The sequence below is a fragment of the Cardiocondyla obscurior genome, linkage group LG23 (genome assembly GCF_019399895.1).
Source record: "Cardiocondyla obscurior isolate alpha-2009 linkage group LG23, Cobs3.1, whole genome shotgun sequence".
In the NCBI taxonomy this organism is placed as follows: Eukaryota; Metazoa; Arthropoda; class Insecta; order Hymenoptera; family Formicidae; genus Cardiocondyla; species Cardiocondyla obscurior.
In genome coordinates, this window is record NC_091886.1 from 1323286 (window position 1) to 1341684 (window position 18399).

At 48.5% G+C, this 18399-nt stretch overlaps 1 protein-coding gene across 1 annotated transcript in view; it reads right to left on the reverse strand.

Annotated features, from left to right (window-relative positions):
- The window catches only part of Ds (dachsous cadherin-related 1), a 271196-nt gene that overhangs the window by 26971 nt on the left and 225826 nt on the right, over nucleotides 1-18399 (reverse strand). The window contains exons 3-4 of the mRNA XM_070671613.1: nucleotides 17560-18042; nucleotides 70-233 (exon numbers count right to left, since the gene is read on the reverse strand). Coding sequence (XP_070527714.1) covers nucleotides 70-233; nucleotides 17560-18042 — 647 coding nt within the window. The remainder of the gene's footprint in view (nucleotides 1-69; nucleotides 234-17559; nucleotides 18043-18399) is intronic.

Sequence of the window (18399 nt, forward strand, 5' to 3'; positions counted from 1 at the left end):
ACGGATAAACGACTGTAATTACCGTGAGTTAATACCGAGATACGATGATTATCTGGATGCGCAATTTACCTGGCAATATCCAACGGAGCCGCCGTTACGTGCTTCGATGCTGAGAATGTATTTGTCACGTGTTTCCCGATCGAGCGGCTGTCGAATTCTCAGCATCCCCGTATTCGGATCCAGCGAGAGATCAGCTTCCTCTCTTGCCAGATAAAACCTGCTTGGTCGTTCGCCTGGAAATGCAGAATACATAATTTAAATAATGCATACAGATGTACGTGTATCAGATATAAATAAGGGGGGAAAAAATAGCTTTAAATGAGGGAAGAGAAACACATATTGTGTTAATTTATTCATAATAAGTCTCGTCGTCCACTTTGCCTCGGTAGGGACTAATTAAAACAGTTATATCGGAATAATCTCGATAAATTATGACGCGAGTATCAAAAAGTAGTCGCGTTTCCGGTTGCATTTGCATGAATATTTGCATTATCGCAATTTAGTTTTCATAATGGCCCCTGGCTCGCCAGACGTTGATCGACGTGTGTTGCTATTAAATCACGATACTTACGTCGCGTACGTTGCTAAACCGAGAGATCGATAACTAGTTAAAGTCAATTCCCCGTCTGTCGATCCTACACAAAGTTCTAATGAAGACGTCAAATTGATTTGCTTTTACGATATCGACGATCTTCAACGAGCGAAACGAAACGCACATCGATCATTAGAAAAATACTCCGCCGTGCGGCGTGACTTTAAAGATCCTTAGCTAGCGGACACGCCGCTAGTAACGTTATTTCGCGTCACGATTTAACTCGTATTAATTTTATAGGAATAAATATCACAACTTAATATATTTTTTTATACTGTCCAGGAGGAGATTTTGAAGTTCGGTATCTTGTGCCCAGAAGGATGACTCGACAGACAAACTGAGAGGAGGAACAAACTCGGAACGGGTATCATGCGTCGGCGGAGCAACTTTTAGGTAAGCATGAATTTTTTAAAATAAAATATTAATTAAAGAAAAAAAAGCTTTAACTTTTTATTAATTTTATTAACTGATATCTTAGCACGTCTACATTAATATTTTTTATTTTATGTTACAGTCACCGGAATTTTACAACTCCGTTGAAGCTCATGCAGATTGGTAAGTCGCATCTTTTTTTTTCTAATTTGTTGAAAAAAAAAACAGAGTAAATTTATTTCTTGTTAAAATTACAATGATCTGACGTGAAAGAGATTTAGTCTAACAATAAGTGCGGTCGCTAACATGCAAGTAGTCCTTCGCGCAAAGTCTGTCGCGCGTCGTTGAGATCTCGTTCGTCACGGTTATGATCGGGAAGCGTTGCGCTCGAAGAATCGTGTCCGATCGGAGGCACGATCTCACGACCAATCTTCGGCAATGGTTGCACACAGATGGGCGAGATGGCCCGCGGTCTTACGTTTATACAAAACCGATCTCGTTCGCCGTTTATACGGCAAGAGCAAACGGGGCATGTGTGCTCCGCACACGCACGCGAGTGTGAATAAGCGTCGACGGATGAATAATGGCGGTTTATCGATTCCACGACATCGACCTCGTTCGACCTCCTCACGCGAGCCGGCTGGTGCTTCGGAATCAATTAATAGCCAAATTGGCCGGTCATTACCGCTGGCAGATGCAATTCCGTGATGAACGACTCGGGCGGCGCGAGCGTGCACGGCCAGCCGCGCAGCGTTTTCTCGAAGTAACGAGCTTGGCGATCCGCACGCCCACGCCTTCCTAAGAACCAGTGAGGATCTTACATTCAGGGAAATAAAATCGGAATTATCGCGGTGTTCGAGCGGCGCGATACGACGAGGGATACCCCGGCGGCCCGTTTAGATCTAGCGCGTCGCGTTGAAAACGTGTCCTCGATCGGCTGCTTGATAGATGATGCTGGATAATTGGACGGCTTATTTCAGAGAGATCTCTCTCAAAAATCATTAGTTCGTCAGTATCGAGTCAGAGGCGGATCGTTAACGCACGTCGTCCCGATATAAAAAGACTCTTAATCAAATTGATGAAAAAAAAAAATACGCCGCTTTTTCCCCTCTCCCTCCCCTCCGGTTTACTTTTCGCAATCGTCAATTAACCATTTTATTAATGATGTATGAAATCCGGTCGAACGGCAATTCATTACGATCATATGGGCCTTCCCGCGTTATCCGACGTCGCGCCGCGAAAACACGTCGTGGGGCCACATCCAATTACAGACGTATTCCGTCGTACGCACGCAGATAAGGCACGCACCAGCACGCGTCCCGATAATTGCTACGACCGATCGGTCTCGGCTAAAACGGGAACTGACGATCGGATCCGGGATTGCAGCCTTCTTAGACGCGTTTCGACAAACCCGCCGCGGGAGATCCGCCGTAACGAGATCATCCGCCGTCTGATCGCGATTCAAGTTTTTCTTCGCGGGGCGGCAGAAAAAACCAAGTGGACGGGAAGCGTTATCGTCCCGAATGAGTCGGTTTGAGAGATAGCCGTCGGTTCCCTTTCCGCGGACAATTCGTGACGTCTGCGTTCGTCGTCGGCGACGATGTCTGTGTCGTCCGTATCGAGTGTCGTCGGTGACATCGGGTGACATCGGGCCGTTCGGCCAATCCCTTAAAGATGGTACTCGGTCGCGTACGTGGACGGCATAATTTATAGACCGCTATTTATACTCGATCCAACTCGGCTCGTCCTTTTCCCTCGTTTCCCCCCTTTAGCGTCGGTGCACGCGACGGAGTGTGGTGGACGTGTACGCGCGCACACAGGCGCGAATAACGGCACGAACGTCCGTGGCAGCGGTGCCCAACACCTCGGAACACGTCATATTTCTGCCCGGGAATTAAAACAAAATCACCACGAAGTATGATCCGTAAGAAAGTACCTTAATTCTCAACGCTAAATAATTCCGCGAGCATTTACACGTCGGGACATTGATACAATCCTCATCATCCTCCGCTCGTTTCGTAATATCCGAAAGATTGTCCGGTCAGACACCCTGCGTACGCGGGGTCCGCGCGCTCTCGTGTACGTGCGTCCCGAGCACGCATCGGCTCATTCGCGAAATGTGTGTGCGAAGGATCGAAACACCGTGCTCTTGCGTGAACATATACGCGCGGCGCGCGTGTAATTACGCGAATGCGTTGGTACCGCGAGACTGGTCTGGAAGATGTACGCGTTTTATATCCACAGCGATACCTCTACCCATCAGCATTCGGTACCCGTGTTATTAAACGTCCGCGTGATCTTTTTCCACGGGCTCAGCGCCGCGAGAGAGGAAGGTCCGATCCTGTACTACTCCCCGTATATAATTACGATTTACTCCGCATCCCGATACGCCGGGGATACCGCTTGAGTATTCTGCCCGTGCAAAAGGATTTCGACGCGCGACTTCGGAAGGGTATGACACGCCGGACAAATCTGTGTCCCTTTCCGCCACATAAGCCGCCGTGGCGAGAAAGCTAGCCATTAAGATACGCATATTTGGCAATAAATCTCGAGGTAATAAATAACAAAACCAAAGCGCGCGGATCACGTATTCTTCTCGCGGATACAACGTACCGCGGCTCGGATTTTTATCCGAGGAAATCTCAAAGAATCGTCAACCAATTATTTAAATATTAGTTTGTTACAATCAATGAAATAAATTCGAGCAAGCGAATCGTAAATACTACGATAAAATAATTTTTATTAGGTAGCCAAATTTTACAGAGTCTCGTAAAATGATTTCGTAAAATTTATGGGAATACAAATGAGTTAAATTGAACATTAATTGCGGTGCTATTTTCGTCGCACAGAGCGTTATTTTAATTTAGAATAATCGCGTACAAGGTGCATATGTAACGCGGTCACGTTTTTCTCGCACCGGTGCTTGTTCGCGAGGGCTTCGTCACCCCAGTTACACACGCGTCCCCCCGGGGTGCCCACGTGGGTGTAACGAAGACAAATCGCTCGCGTATTTGATTAATTCGCAGAGATCGCCGGTCCAGCGCACGGACTCTTCCGACCTCCTTCTCGCATCCTTCGTCCTCCGGCGTCGTGGATCGAATCGAGAGCGAGTTTTTGCCGGCGATGCCGGGGCAGGAAAGAAACCCGTAACGCACTCATTACTGATTCTCGCCCTTATGCGTTCTCCGCACGAATGGCACGGTTAAAACGCGAGACGTTCCGTCGACTTTCTACGAGAAATTTCACCGCGGCCGGCGGAGAGTCGACCCCGCGGAATTTCGGCGTAAAAATTCGAAATACGCGAACGTTTGGATATCAGGATGGGCGGCGGGAAATTAAACGGCATCGCGCCACCACGTAACATTATTGCGGCTCTCCTTTCCTTTTTGCGATCGATAAGTGCTTTCGAATGGCTAAGGTAGCGGTCAATGTTTACAAATCAGCATATCCTGCTTTCACTGCATGCACGCTTGGCGCGATCGCTGCGTACGTTCACGCACGCGATACTTCTTGCATACCGACTTGCCGTGCATTAACAGCGCGAAAACAGGCAGGATAATTCTGCTCACAGTTTCCGTTCTTATTAAATTTTAAACAACGTGAGTACATGCACGTAACTTTTTCTCGAGACTTTTCCTTCCTCGTTCATTCCCGCGAATTTCATTCTCGCTCTTTTACCTTCGCTTCTTGCGCTCGTTTCTTTCTTCTTTCATCTCAGTTTTTTTTTTATTTCTTTTATTTTTTTTTCCCTCGCTCTGCTTTATTTTACGATCCTTCTCTCGCAATCGTACAAATGGAATTCATTTCTAGTTCCTTGACTCTCGTTTCCCACTCGTCCTCACGTTCTCCATCTCTATCGTTGTTAATTCTGTCCCGCTTACATCTGGATCGTTCTCGTACACACGCACCGTGATGGCGACAGCGACAACGACGATGACCAACGCAAAGATCGAGAGATGCCCATGCGATTGCGGTAGCAGGATGCTATTTATTTATCTTCGATAATGCTCCCGGGGCTACATTTGCCGCTACGATACGTACGGTGCAGGCGTGTGTGCGTGTCGTGTGGGCAGCGGGGCTGGCTATGAGAAATCGAAGCAAAGCTTCTAATTGGTGCCGGGAGGATATATTGAAATGAAGTCGTTGTGTCGCAGGGAAATACTCCTGGATCGGCAGAGTACGAGCGCGCGATAATGATCGCGTTGATAGAAATTCGCGTTCAACGCGCACAGGCGTTCGGAACGGTCCTGCGACTTTCAATACGCAACGCGAGCGCACAGTTAATTGTCTAAACGCGCAAAGAAAAACGAAGGGCGCGAGCGATCCCCCGTTAGGTTGACCGACAATTACTCGTGCACGCAACGGTCCATAAATCATCCCCGACGATAATTTCTTTAAAATAAAGCTGCGCGTCCGCCGCCTGGGTGCGCACGGCGCGATTCTAACGTGGTCGCAGAAACGCGACGCTGACTAATTATCCTTCTTCATTACCCGCCTCATTCGTAGGCATACCCGCAATTTATGTACACACCGGCAGAAACGCGTGTCTTCACGGGGTGATCTAATGTAGGGAACAAATTGCTCGTCATTAAACAGCACTAGTTTTTCGTTATTACTCCACGGTGGTTTCTTTCGCGACGCCGCGCCGCGCTGCAAATTTCCGCCGGAGGGACCCGCGCGGCGTATCGCGGGCACCGCGTAAAAAGACGTCCCCCGATGTCATGGTCATCCAGTTCGCGAGCGACGTTTGACGCGTGTTCGCAATTACACGCTCCCTTGATTAATCGGCGAGACGCATTCATGAATAAGCACGTCGGGCTGCTCGCTCGCGAGGGTAGAGGAAACGGCGGGGGTCTCGTCTAGCGCCTCGCGACGCAAGGTGCAATCACGTTTGACTGAAAGTACCCCTGGCAGGGTCACCGCAACCGTCGCCGGTCGCGTCCGGGGCACGAAGGGAGTGATTATTCAGATTGGCGCGCGGCCAACAATATTCGCCCTGCGACCGAACGGCTAAGCGCGTGCTCGCATGTACGCCGGGCAAGAAACCCGAGCAAAAAGTAATTGCGATCGGTGGCGAAGTCGTTATATTGAAATCAAGACGTCTGCCCGTGGACTTTCAATCACGGCGCCAAACTGGACGTTCTGGATTACCTCCCTCTCTTCGCGTAATAGGGTTTTTCTACGCTCGTATCATACCTCGCGCATCGACTTGCGTTTAGACGGCTCCTGATGAGATCTCCCGCGTCGTTTCTTGCGGGATTTAATAACGCGCTATTAACGTTTTTTTATTCTTCTTTTTTTTTTTCCTCCCGGAGAAATTTTTCAGTTCCTTCCGCGCTGCTCTTGCTGACTGATAATCATTAACGATAACGCGTACACGGAATGTTTCGCGAGTCTTATGAATATTTCGCAAACGTTAAGCATCCCACATCGTGAAACACATCAAACAGAAGCTCGTCTTCTAGTCTCGTTTGCAGAATAATTTAAACGAGACCGGTAACAGTGATTAAATGTCCGAGACGGCATATCTACGTTAGTTCGAGATTAATTATCGATTTTTAATCGCTAGCGTACCGTTGGCCGCGTACGATAATATATAATTGGCCGTACCGAGACGACCGATCTCTGGACGTTGTACGTTCGCGCAGCAGTAAGAAATCCACGAGAGGACGATCGCTGTGCCTCTCCGTGAATCAATTTAGAATTGCTTCGCTATTTTTTTGCGGATCCCCAAGTCGTTTTCATTTCCGAGGAGAGTGTCCACCTCGGGGACGTTCCTTCGTCTTCGTCGCGCGACGAATGCGATCCGCGTCGGATCGAACTATATTTATCGTAAAGTACACGGCCGGTATAATTACTTGCCACGTTCGAAGAGCCGCACGCGAAAACGACAAGGAGCCACGTTTGTATCGCGTGATAAATCACAGATCGATGATCGGATCGTGGAAGGTCTCGCAGCATGAAATCCCTCGTGCCTACGCGGCCGGCACGACGCCGTGTAACTCGCGACGACGGTTTCTCTTATTTTACTAATTAGCTCGTAACGGATCCGTCCCACTCGAGATTGCCGGGAAGAAGCCGGTCAATTCCCTCAAGGGCGGGTTACCGTGGTAGCGCTCGCGGACGACCACACGAATGACGAACGTTCGCCATCGTCCGAAGGAAGCTGATGGTCGCTCTTGATAGACATTTTGTCGCTCCGACGCTTTTCGCTCTCTTCCGCGTGTCAACGGTGACATTCATCCCGCGGCCGTAACAAATCGAATCATGAAAGGTTTGTTTTAAGCCGCAGCACAGGATGCTCTGTTTTTTTTAATAATTTTTTTTTCTTTTTTTTTTTTACACGCTGCTGTCCAATGACAATGAACAGAATATATAAATTCCTTTATTTTAATTTTAAAACATTTAAATAAATTTTAATTTATTGTCAGAATTTCGAGAAGCAAAACGCGCGAAAACGTGCCGGGATTAAATAAACGTATTCGCGATCTCGGGAACTATTGTCAGGTCTCGATGAATAGTTAAATCGTTGTGTCAACAAATCACTGTTAAATCCTTTGTACCTGGTAACGACGGAGTGACAAAAAGGAGCGAGAGTAATCGCGATTTATTACGTATGTAACGGGGTATCGTTTTTGCCACAGCTTTTCACGCGGCTTCAGGCGCAATCGATTATTCCTGCGGGCACCGTGGAATGTCCGGTGTCAAGCCAGGTCTCGGAATGAAAGGCCAACCGTTTGCATAAATCCGTGGATTTTTAATTGGACCGGTAGGGTCCGCTTATAGCCGACGATCGAGATAGCGCGCGGCCGCGCGAAAACGATCCATCGAGCCCGGTCGCGCCGAACCAGAACGAGGAATTGAGTATCTCGTTAATTAGGGAACGGCGCGTAATCAAATTTCGGAAATACGCTTAGAAATGCCGAGTTGCGGGCAGCGCGAATGGCCAATCGAGTCGTTCGCCGCGACTATAATTATCGCTTAGCGGCTTCCAATCTAAATGCATCTCTCGATATCGCGGTCGTAACGGTGTTCCAGAACAGTCGCACGGCGAGCGCTATAAAATTCGGAATCTACGGGAATTCGGGATCCTTGAGGGAGCTGCGCGCGTGTTACGTGCGAACGGAAACCGACAAACGCCAAACGAGGACGGTTTACTGGCCGAGACAGCCGCGAAAAAGATCTGCATCCTAACAATGGCAAAAAGATGAAACGCCGAAAAGTGCGAATTAAGAAAAGAATTCGGTGTATCCGAGAGAAACGCTCGGAAATCACGACGCGATCGCTGCGGAGGCGCCGGCGAGACACCGACGGGGATCGACATATGCCTCCGCGAGCACGCGGTTTCTACCGCCGTCGCGCGGCGAAAAACGATCTCATACTTAAATAATGATGATTAGCCGCGAGTCGTGGTAGCGTCGAGCGACGCGACGAATGCGATGAAGAAACGATACCATGGCGGTGGTATGCTGTCGTTGACGGGGGTCTCGACTCTCTCTCTCTTTCTCTCTCTCTCTCGTCTCTCTTTCCTGCGCGCTCCTCGTTCGTTCTTCTACAGCGAACCTCCACAGCCACCTCTATCCTCCCGTCTCCTCCGACCCTCTCGCGTTTCGAGTGTCCGTTTACGGCTATATCGGCGTCCCGTAGCGCGTCTCCGGTGCCCGCGAGACGTTAAACATCGAGGTCGCGCGGCAATCTTCTTGCCTGGGATGATATTCGTTAATGGGAGAACGGTCATTTCTTACGCAGCTCGCGTGTAATTGAAAACTGGCAAGAAATCGAAAACGCTCAATCTACGACACGTGAACCGGGGGGAGGCGGGCTCTTTTACTTTCAGCCGCACGTCTCTTTCTCGCGAGTCCACCTTTCATTCCTAGACACAGAAGGTGTCCGAGCCAGCTGACCGAAGGATATTCGATCTATCGATCGCCTGACTGATCATATCTGTCTCACGGACACGTCTGTTTAACGTGTCAAGATCTGTCTCCCGCAGCGAGACATATTTATCCGCTTGTGCTTACTAAGCGTTACTATACTGCGTTTAGGGATGGTTATAAAATTAATTCGATATGCGTATATGCGTTTGCAATCCGTTTCCGGCAATATTTAGGGCGTTTCATTACTAAATTCTAATAAAAAAAAAAAGAAAAAAATTAGACGTGTATGACGTCTGAAGCGTTTAAAAGTACTGAAGGGAACTACACGTAATCAAGGGGGGAGTTTGTTGTACCAGAGCAAATAATTGACCACATGTACATGCGACGCACAATAGCGCAAGAAACGAGCGCGTCGGGTCGTCTGAACAAACGAATAGAGCTTCGTACATGCATTAAACATCCCAGAGTGAAGACGCGGCTAAATGGTCGGGTATACGTCCGGCAAGTATCCGGGGAGATGGGTCAGAAACGTACGGTAAGCGAGACAGACAAGACAATGGCCAGTGACAATATAATGGCGCCCAGCTTCCAGCTACGTGAAAATAAATTAATAAAATCAAGATTCTTCGAAGTTAAATAATTTAAATAACGAAGTCCGCCGAGCGAGAGTCAACGTCGGCCGTCAAGTCGGCTGAGGTTTGATTTAATTTTAATATTTAATTAATATGTCCAGGCAAAGACGGTCTTTGCGATTTTTCGGAGATCGAGAACGACCTAATAAAAGTACCATCTTTGTCTAGACATACTAATTTAATATTACAATTAAAGAGAACGAGTACGATTAAAAAGAACGAGAGGAAGGAATAGATAGACGCGGAGGGAGCGGGGAGACGGGGGGGAAGCGGGGTGAGAGCGAGCGAGAGCTTACGTGCCGCGCGTTAGGCATATACCCCCACCACTCCCACTCTCGCTCCGTCCTTCTCCAGCGGTCGCGCGAGTACACACGTCCTACACACTGCGCGACGAGCACATGTCTCCGTACCGAAAGTAATTCGCACTTCCGTTTAACAAAAACCCATCCGGCACGATAACTACGATTAAACTTGATATCTCCTTCTGTTACAGATTGACGCAGTTGCATCCGCCGTCGTCAACGGGTATCGTCACCGCCGATATTAAGATATACGAACCGTGGTCGGTTCGTCGGTCGTCCCGCGAGATCCGCTGAGTATTCGGGCGTAGTTTTGCGACACACGACTTTCTTTTAATCGCGAGTGCCGAACCATGTAACACGCGAGTGATCATTGTGTAATTTTCGCGGTATTAAAATCACGGTCGGGGTGTTCGCGAGTTACTTGTGCGCGGAAGGATGGCTCGACACACAAACTGAGAGGAGGAGCAGGCCCGGGACGGGCATCCTGCATCGGCGGAGCAACTCTTAGGTGAGCATTAATTTTTTAAATAAAATTTTTAATAAAAAAAAATTTACTTTATTTTATTAATTTTATTAATTGATATATCAGCATCTCTACATTAATATTTTGCATTTTATGTTACAGTCACCGGCAGAACTCTTCAACTCCGCTGATGCTCATGCAGATTGGTAAGTCGCATCAATTTTTTTATGTAATTTGCAATCGGGTGGGATCTCTTAAAAAATAGCGAGCGCGTAGCGCACGCATAATTTCTTCTAATTATCTTAAAAAATACGACGTAAAACGACGGGTTATTTATAAAACGAGGAATTAAATTCGTGTCAGTGTGGCGGGATCGAAACGCTCGGGCGATTCGAGCGTAAGGTAAATTGAGAGTGATCCGGCAATTCGCAATAAGACCGGATTATACGGAGGATATTGCTAGGTAAAAAGACCGACGGTGAAATCGCCGTTTGCGGAACATCGACACGCGCACCTATCGCGTACCGCCGGCACCCCTTTCGGTTCTTTTCTGTCAGGACACAATCTCATCTAGGATTACACCGCGGTAATTCTCCCGTAGCCAGCTCGACGAAATTCCAAGCGCGGCGGAGAGCCGCTCGAGGGATCGGATCGTCGAAGGTTTCGTAGGGAAAAAAATAAAAAGAATAAAAAAAGATATACAATATGCACGGGCGCACGTACACACGCGAAGGGGACTCCACACATCGCACGGTGCGATGGTGAACGGCGATAACGAGGCGCGCGATAAGAGTCGTGCAGGCACGTCATAGAAGACGCGAAGAAATACAGGGAATACGGGGCCGAGGATCCTACTCTATCTCATCTTCATCCCTCCGTATCATTTTTCTCGTGTCAGCGTACATTGTTATCGGCGTATCTACAGGATACACAGTACTTCTCAATCACTATGAGTAATCGTAAGGGTGGCAATTATTCTGGTAGCGTTTCGAGTTATTAAGCGGACGTAAAATTAATTTTTGCAAGAGAGATAACATAGAATTCTAGTCATTTTTAATTTTTTTTTTTGCATTTTGCGTAATTCTATGGAACGTACATAAATTCCAACGTTAACGGACGGCGAAGCGAACGCAAGGAAAAAGAATACTCGTAGGATTTGCGTTGCGAGTGATTTCGAGCTTTTAACGTATGCGGTACGAACGATCTTGATAATCGATGCGCAACTTTTCGACGAGATAGAGAAGGAATATCGCCGGGAGAGGCTAGCCAGTTTCCCCCGCGGCGATCTTGCTGGTTTTATTCGTCGACGAAGCGAGGCTACAACGCGAACGGACGATGAACAGGCAGGTTCATAGAGATATTAAAAAAAATTCTATTCCGCCATCTTCGGTTCTGAGAGATCTCGGTGTAAACGGTACGCCGATAAGAGGTATACGTGATTAGAATATGGAACAGAAATTTAGAATGGTGCCCCGGCTCCCTTATCTACATCCGCGGACCGATCACTCGCGTTACCACGCACGTTGTAGCATTTAAATTGAGCGGCACGCGAATACCGGAAGAGACAAGAGCTATGCGGCTGCTGGATCGGAAAGCTATAACGTCGGTTGCAGCGCGCTTGAGATTTCCGCGAGATCCGCGTTGCTCCTTTTTACCCCGAACGCAGCTTGCAGCGCGGGATTGAAAACGACTACGGCGAGGCGACGATACGCAAGCGACCGTGCACGTACAGTGCATCCGTGTGCGCGCACGCAAATGCTTCCGAGATAGCGAGACGTACCTGCGGCACGGTGTATCTCGCGAGCATCTGCAAATTCCACCGATCTTTTGAACGACCTCCGCGGTAGAATACGTTCAAAGGCGCTTTTCCAAGATACCCACCCTTGACGAAGTAAAGTGCGGAATCGCGAGTCGAGTAACAATAGTCGCCGCAACAATCTCGCGACTAGCGCTCCCGGAGATAATGCGGCGAACAATGATAAAATAAATTTCGAAAAGAAAGGAGGGCGGAGAGGAAACACGTCCCCGGCGTAAGCGCGAACGGTATTTCAGGATGCAGGAAATTCCGATAAAGAGCGATGAATAAATATTATAGATATAATTGTAGATAAGAATAAAGTAAAAGCTGTTGACCCGCGAGGAAAGTAATGAAAACGTTGGACGTTAGGTACGACAGGGCGAATTAATTATGTGTACACCGTACGTAACTTTGTGCTCTTTGACCGCTCGGACGTGCTCGAAAGAAACTAATTAAAACCTCGAGGACAAAGGCAGTTGCCTGCTGAATTAATGGCGCGCATAATTTTAAATAACAATCGGATCCCGGCAGTAGTAGGGAACAATGACCGCGCGCGAAGAATGAAGTACGAGAAGAGCGATCCACGAGAGGAGACTACGAGCCGAAGATTGGTACGCTCGAAGTCGAAAACTGGTCGGGGAAGAGGCCTGCGGGATATGGCGTCGCGGATGAAATTCCGGGAACGTTACGCAAATCAGACCGCGAGCATTCGTCGTTCCGGCGTGGCAGCGGCCGCGCTATCTCGATCCGCGAATCTTTCCGGCGCGGGTTTAGGCAGGGCTCCCTCTTTTCTGCGGCCACCGCCGACCGTGCCCGCCGTGGATTCCAAAGAGGCGATTGCCGCACGAAATTTGCAAGTCCACCGAAAGCACGACGTGCACGAGAGAGCGGCCGAGAAGTGAAGTGAAACAAAGGGAACGGGAGAAAGAGAATAGGAAAAGAAAGACTCGCTAGAAATCGAGACGAGAACGAAAAGAAGAAACGGCGACGGTGAGGGAAAAAAGGGGGCGACGTGCGTCACGGCGATCTGAATCGCGTTCGTAAGTAGGAATACGTACCTCGGGAACGTGTCCATTCACTGGGCATTCGACCAAGCCGAATGTCACGTTTTCACGGAAATTAGACCGCGTTAGGGAACGATATTGAGATATACCGGCGATAATTAATAATAAAGACGGAGTAAGTGGTGAAATATCACATCATTAACTCGGACGAGCATCTCTTACGATTTGATCATCGACGAAACTTGTGGATTATACCCTATTCTGTGACATTACGGCCGGATCGTTTTACACGTTATATCCGGATGTATCTTTATGACCAGCCTTAAACGACTTCCCAGCGCGGCGTTGATCTTTATGGTGTCATCATTAAATTCGCTAAAGACGGACGATGTGTCGCGCGGATAAGATTAGAGTCGTGTTCGCTTAAGGTAATTCCCAAATTGTCGATTCTCGCCCCCGCCCCCTCCCTCCCCCCCCCGTATTTTCTTATATCGTATCATTACCTAGAGGAAATTCGGACAGTTAAATTCGCGAACGACACGATGCTGTGCGACTGATAAGAGCGGTTTAGTTACGTCCCGTCGTAAATTTCGGAAACCGCTTATTTTATGTCCCACCGATACGAGATCGCGTTTGACGCTTTCGTAAGCGGCGCGGGATACAAATCGCGAATGCCGCGATGCATCTAATGCAATTCTCCAATTGCGCCGAGAGGACTCGACAGTCAGCGAACTTCGGGTTCCTCTCTGGACGTTCCTCATCTTTCATTCCTCCTACTCTCGTGCCGTCTTTGCCTCGCGCGTAAGAGAAAAAGGGAGAGGAGCATGGTACTGGGAGCCCTCAAAGCGAAACACGCGGAGCGGCGATATTTAAAGCATATGCAAAGAGTGCAGCTCCGTAGCGGCAGCCCCCTCTTGGTAGAGAAAAAGAAAAAGAAAAAAAAAAGGGCAAAAAGTCTCGGACAATGGCGGCTTGCGTTCGGCTGCCCGGAATCCGACTCACGACGATTTATGCGACCTCGGCGACGACGACGGTCCTCCTCCTCCTCCACTTCCATCTCTTCCTTCTTTCGCGTTCACATCTTTCTCTTTCACCAGTTGCGTTCTTTCAGTTCGGTTCGTGTCTCCTCGACCAACACTCGAGAGGCGCGCATTCTTTCGATGAGAATGCCAGGTTTCGAAAAGTACTCAATTTGAGAACGTCGGGATGAGATTACGAAAATTACTTCGAGATTTATTCTCTAATTATGCAGACTTTGAATTAAATAGAAATAATCGGGAGTAGAAAATTCGCTGTGAAAAGGGGCAAGCTGGTATTGCAAAATAACATTAAACTGGTAAAAAAAATTTTATTTTAAAGCATCTTGTTACATCGTCTTAAGTATGCAAATTTAATTCCGCAAATGCGTCTCTGCGATTAATTTTCTCGATAGTCCTTCTCGTCGGTTTCATTGTAAAAGTTCATCGAACTCGTACGCGATAATTATATCACTTTCAGAATTAACGTTAGAATCAAAATGATATATACCTAATAATTAGATAGACATCTGCACGTTTAACGCGTTTTTTTTTTCGCGAATCTTCAACGAGCGCAAGAAAATTCGTAAGAGAAAGAGAGATGAAGAACAGCGCGACTTTCTGATGAGCGGTTGCCGATTGCGCCTTGGCCTTCTAACGAAGACGCTTGTTACCGTCGTTATCGCCTCTTCCGCGTGTTGCGAAACTGGTGTTCAATAACGGCCGTCTTGTTTCGTGTTGCGCCGGGCTTTCGCGGGAAGCCAGCGAGAGAGCAAACTACCTCGGTGTATACCAATTGACTGGACTCGTTGCCCATCGATTTCTCAACGTGACCCGTCTCAATGTCACCGATCCCGTACTTTCTACCGGCGACCCACGTGTCAATCACCGTTCGCATTCCCGCGTTGCACCTTCTGCGCGCACCGCGAGATTCCTATCGAAACGAAGTCGAGCTAGCCGCATAAAACGAGCGCGGCAACCGACAATTTTGTCCCGGCCGTAGCCAATTCGTGTCTCGAGACCGTTTCCAGGCTCTGAATCCACGTCATCGCGATTTCTAGACACCCTCACCTCCCCCGGCAGAAGGTCGGCCTCGGCACAAGGCTGGGAGCGGCCGCTCATTCCGCGGATAAGATAAGACCGGTCTTCTCTAGACGACGCGATTACTGCGGGTTGATTCTTCTCCCCTTCGTCCCCTCAAGTGCCATAAACTCGACCGTAAAATGAAGCGCGTTCCTCACTTTGTCGCCGGGTTTTATGGAAGGATCAGGACAATCAACCGTCCGCGAAACGAACGACCGCTTCCCAATAAGGAGTTCGTCTATGTCGGTTTCAACAGTTTCGAAGCATCGACGAAATGATCGCTCTTTTGTTGGCAGTCACCCGTTTAACGATTGACGAATTAAAAAAACTTTGGAAATACACGCAATTTTCGCGATAAAAAAGATTTAACTGAATAATATCTCTCTCGTTTAACGTGTCGTCTAAAATACTTTTTCGTAAAAAATTTATCGGCGATTAAATTGATATCGATCGAGACATTCAGTATCGTTCGTGTTTAATGCAACGCTAAAAGGCGATCGGTCGACTGTAACGATCTAATAGAAATGCAAACTCGAGGCAAAGTTCACCGTCTCGCTTTATTCGACCCGGATTAGCGGAACAGGTGTCGCGAAATGGTAGCGCGAATCGCTGGTCCACGTCAATGCGCGCCCGCGAGGTTCCTCTTTCTTTCAACGGTACAGCCAAAGCGACCCGCACCTGTGCCGACCGATCGCTGGCCCGTTCAACTTTAATCTGATAATCTGATTGGCTGCCGTGTGTCAAATATTGCAGGCCTGAGTGTCAGGCCGCGTTCTTCTGCGCGAACTGGTTCTACGGCAGCCGAACGCGTGGCCGATTTGAAACCGGGCTCTGAAACCGACCGGCCGGCTGATCGCGCCGATGCCGGAAGAACGACTTTGAATGCGCGACGTCCGAGACGGCATTCGTTGTTTCGTGTCATGTATAAGGTATCTCGCGGGCGCGTTTCATTGTATGTTTTACATTTCACATTCGAGTCGTAAGGGGTACAGATTTGTGACTGATATCGCGCGAAACGGAACTTGACGCGGCGGAAAAAAAAGTGGAGACGAGACGAGCGAAGCCGCGGATGAAGGGCTCCGGCAAAAAAAAATAAAGAATGACGAAAGGGAATAGAAAATGAGAGGAGAAAAGAAAAGGGGGAGAAAAGGGAGATCCGCGTCGTCGTTCGGCGGGGGAGGCACGGCCTCGCGCATTGATATGCAACGGGCTGCATATACGGGCAACGGACCGGGCGAACAATACGGCTGGGAAGGCACCACCGTGTAAACTATTCGGCGTTCTCGCCGAGAGCTTCTCGGGCGCATAACGTACCGCGCCACGCTGCTCGATACTCGTGCGGGACAGTTTACACGGCGCATCGGCGTATACGGCGCGGCGAGCGCGGGTCGTGACGCGCCGTATCTTGCATCGGATGTACCACCAGTGTGGAAACACGGATACGTACTTCTCCTCTCCTTCTCTCGACTCCCCTCGATCACTTGCCCTCTTCGCCACGCCGCGTCTCGGTATATCGGCACGGAGCAATCCACCCACCCGTCCGCGACCTCACCGGTGCTCAATTCTCCTCCTTTCCACCCACTTTACCCGTCTACGATCTCATCAGCCTCTCCACCCCGCTGCGCGTATCCCATTTCTCTCCCTCTTTCCACGGCCACCTGTTTGCTCAAACTCGAAGTCTCATCCTCCGTCAGATTACGCTCTCGCATTCAAGATTTTATTCAATTTTTTTTTTTAGATATTTTTTTTTATTCGTTATTACGATTTATATCGCGTCTCCGGTGGTGCGAATATTTCTAAATAGCATGCTAAAGGATATTGCGGCGTGTTCGATACGTCGCTACCGCCTCGCTTGATCTCGAATAAAGAGAAGGGAAGACAGAATGGGCATCTTCATTCGTGATGCGCTTCGGCTTTTAGAGCCGTGCACATCGTGCCGGGATATATGTACGTTCATGCGCACGTATGCATACGTAGGCGTTTGCGGAGTCCTCGGCATTTCACTCGTGACGCGACTATGCTAACGCGGTAACGCCGCGCGTGGAATACGTTTCCGAGGCATTCGATGGTCGTACCTCTGTTCTAAAAGACCGCCAGATTAGCTCCAGCGTGCAAGCGCCCTTATACAAGCATCGTAAATGACTCTATGCCGTCGGTGCGTTGATATTACGCCGAAAATAGCTCTCAAACTTTTCAGAATTAATGCAAATGCAACGCAAGCAAAAAAAAATAAAAAAAAAAAATAAAAAATAGAATAAAATAAATAAAAATATAAGAAAAATATACTAACCACGAAAATTCGTAAATTAAAATACATTGACGGAAATTATATTTAATCATTTATCAGCGGTCGCGATAATCTCGTCGACGACGAGTGATAACGCGCAGCTTGTAATTGATATAGCAATGAATAGACTTACCAGTTCCCGAAGATGACGGCGTCGCGGTACTTTTCATGCCATCGATGGCAGTGTTTTGCGGGATATTTTCCTTTACTGTCGCGGTGTAGTACGGCCTCTCGCAAGTAGCGATTCTGTGCCCCGCGGAGGAGATGGTGATCTTAACTTCGGCGTCGACGATGCTCTTCAGGCCGGCCGCATCTGTCGCCGTAACGTTGATTTGATATAACGGCGACCGGGATAATAGATTAGGCCGCGACACGCTCATCTCGCCGGTTTTGCGATCGATTTCGAAGATCCCTCCCTCGTTGCCGCTGGCGATGCGATAGGCGACCTGACCGAAGAAGCCGGCGTCGCGATCGGTCGCTACCACCTTCAAGATCGGATTGTACATCATGTAATCGTTGCGCAGGGTCACGTTATAATGCTGCGGCTGGAAAATTGGCCGATTGTCGTTCACGTCCGTCACCTGGATCCGCACGATCGCAATCGTGCTTAATCCCCCTGCAAACAGAATACAGCGAGTCATTAGATATAACGTTAAACCTACAATTACTGGATTAACGGAAAAGATTAAGATTCGAGCGCGTGGCGAAAAAAAAAGAAATTTCTCGAGGACCCCTCGTGCTGGGTACGGAAGGAACGCTGAATTTCCACCTCGTCATCTTTTAGCGATTTTATTTTATTTACCGTACCAGGCTTGATTTATAATCTGTAATTAATTATCGGAATCGAGCGGAGTCGGGCAGCGCTGAGTGTGCGTACATACCACGCCGGTGGACGTGAGTACTCCACAATGTACGCGCGGAGACGAGAGAGATGCGCGTCGGAGAGCACATTATGTTTATTTCATTCCCGGCC